The 1594-nt window shown below is 38.5% G+C and overlaps 1 protein-coding gene across 1 annotated transcript in view; it reads right to left on the bottom strand.

Annotated features, from left to right (window-relative positions):
* The window catches only part of LOC106530053 (charged multivesicular body protein 6), a gene marked incomplete in the record, with an annotated part of 4887 nt that extends 3360 nt beyond the window's left edge, over positions 1-1527 (bottom strand). The window contains 3 exon segments of the mRNA XM_014025613.1: positions 826-913; positions 1058-1167; positions 1335-1527. Of these exon segments, the coding sequence (XP_013881067.1) occupies positions 826-913; positions 1058-1167; positions 1335-1400 (264 nt within the window).
* Between the last annotated feature and the right edge of the window lie 67 nt (positions 1528-1594).

Raw genomic sequence — 1594 nt, 5'->3', positions numbered from 1 at the left:
TTTCATGTCATTAGCACCTCTAGTAAAATATTTACTGAGAAAAATGTTGACGTGTTCAATACTTATTTTACCCGCTGTATATTTTGACGGATAAATAAAAACTACTGCACGCAGCAAGTGGAACCACTGCACTGACAACCAGGGGTGCAAATCACCAGCTTTATCACAACATATAGATCTGTGTGGATAACGATGCAGTGTTTCCCAATATCTGCCATATGATTTCAATRCAATTCAKAAGTCTGCGATTAATWTATCGATCCACATCGACGTACGATGATGATGTGGATCGATGTTTCCATTTTGCCTTGATGTAATTAAACCATTAATCATTTAATCGATATATCCATGTGGATCATTGTTACGCTCCTACTGCAAACACACTGTAAGACCACAAACCAGTGATCTGAAAACAAGAGAGCCCTGAAAGATTTTACTGCCTCTTCTGTGTAAAAGATAGGTTTTTTCTTAAGATGCTGCCATGCAAGCAATATGTGATGTTTAACTAACTGGGTTTAAAAAAAAAAAGATTAGGCATTTATTAAAATATGAGAAGTTGGCTTTATTTTCTCTATCCATCCATAATGTTTTATTCGTTTCTTCCTTTGAGGATCACTGGAGTCACTGGTGCCCATTTACCAATAACTCAGTCATGTTTTTGGTCTGTGGGAGAAAACTGGAGTAGCTACCTGGAGAAAACCCACATATGCACTGAGAGAACATGTTTTTTTAGGTGAAGATGAAGCTTTTTTTTCTCCTCTTGAGGTTAAAATAAAATGCTAAAAACTGAACTAGAATGTTTTCATGCAAACAGAGTGATCTTACCATGTGCTCCAGGTTTGAAATTTGACCCTCAGTCTTTTCTAGTAGCTGATCCTGATATCGTTTTTTCTTCAGAAGCACAAGRGCTTTCCTGCAATAAATCAAAAGAAAAAATATTCACACACAGAATGTGTCTTTGCAAACATTTTTTTATTTGCATGCACATTAAAAGGGGCACCAGTTGATGCTGTTGAGTTTCTGGATTGAACTTATGTTGTCTGAATGTTTTGCTCACTCTTTCTTGCCATCTTTTAGCAGCTGTTTAGCCAGAAGTCTTTCTTTTTCCAGCTGGAGGCTGATTTTCTTCTGATACTGCTTCAGTTTGTCTCTTTGCTGCTTCAGTTGCTAGGAATAAAAGCACTAATTAAAACCCATTTCCACAAGTAACAAAACTGCTTAATGTTTAATTAATTGAAGAAATGAATAGGTCTGGCRGTGTTTCGACGCACTGCATTAATTGTGCGTCTAACGGGGCTGATCGGGCATCATATCCTCCGGGTTTCGGAGCTCACCAAAACGGCTTTGTCTTGCTCCGTTACACGGGAAGGTCGGCTCTTTCTCCCAAAGACGGTTCCCATTATTCAGCCACATCCTCCCTCGTCAACACGTCCCGTTTTATTTCATTCTGTACATTTTATCATCCTATAAACAGCCTCAAGTGGCCAGCAAACTAACTGCTAACATGTCTAGTGTTTTCTACGGCAAGCGAGAAAGGACCTGACATCCAAATACGACTTCGCTCCGACTGAAGATTCATTATATTATATTATAT

The sequence above is a fragment of the Austrofundulus limnaeus genome, unplaced genomic scaffold, assembly GCF_001266775.1.
Source record: "Austrofundulus limnaeus strain Quisiro unplaced genomic scaffold, Austrofundulus_limnaeus-1.0 Scaffold4, whole genome shotgun sequence".
In the NCBI taxonomy this organism is placed as follows: Eukaryota; Metazoa; Chordata; class Actinopteri; order Cyprinodontiformes; family Rivulidae; genus Austrofundulus; species Austrofundulus limnaeus.
The sequence above is the reverse complement of the archived record's forward strand: the minus strand, read 5'-3'. Positions and strand labels throughout refer to the sequence as shown.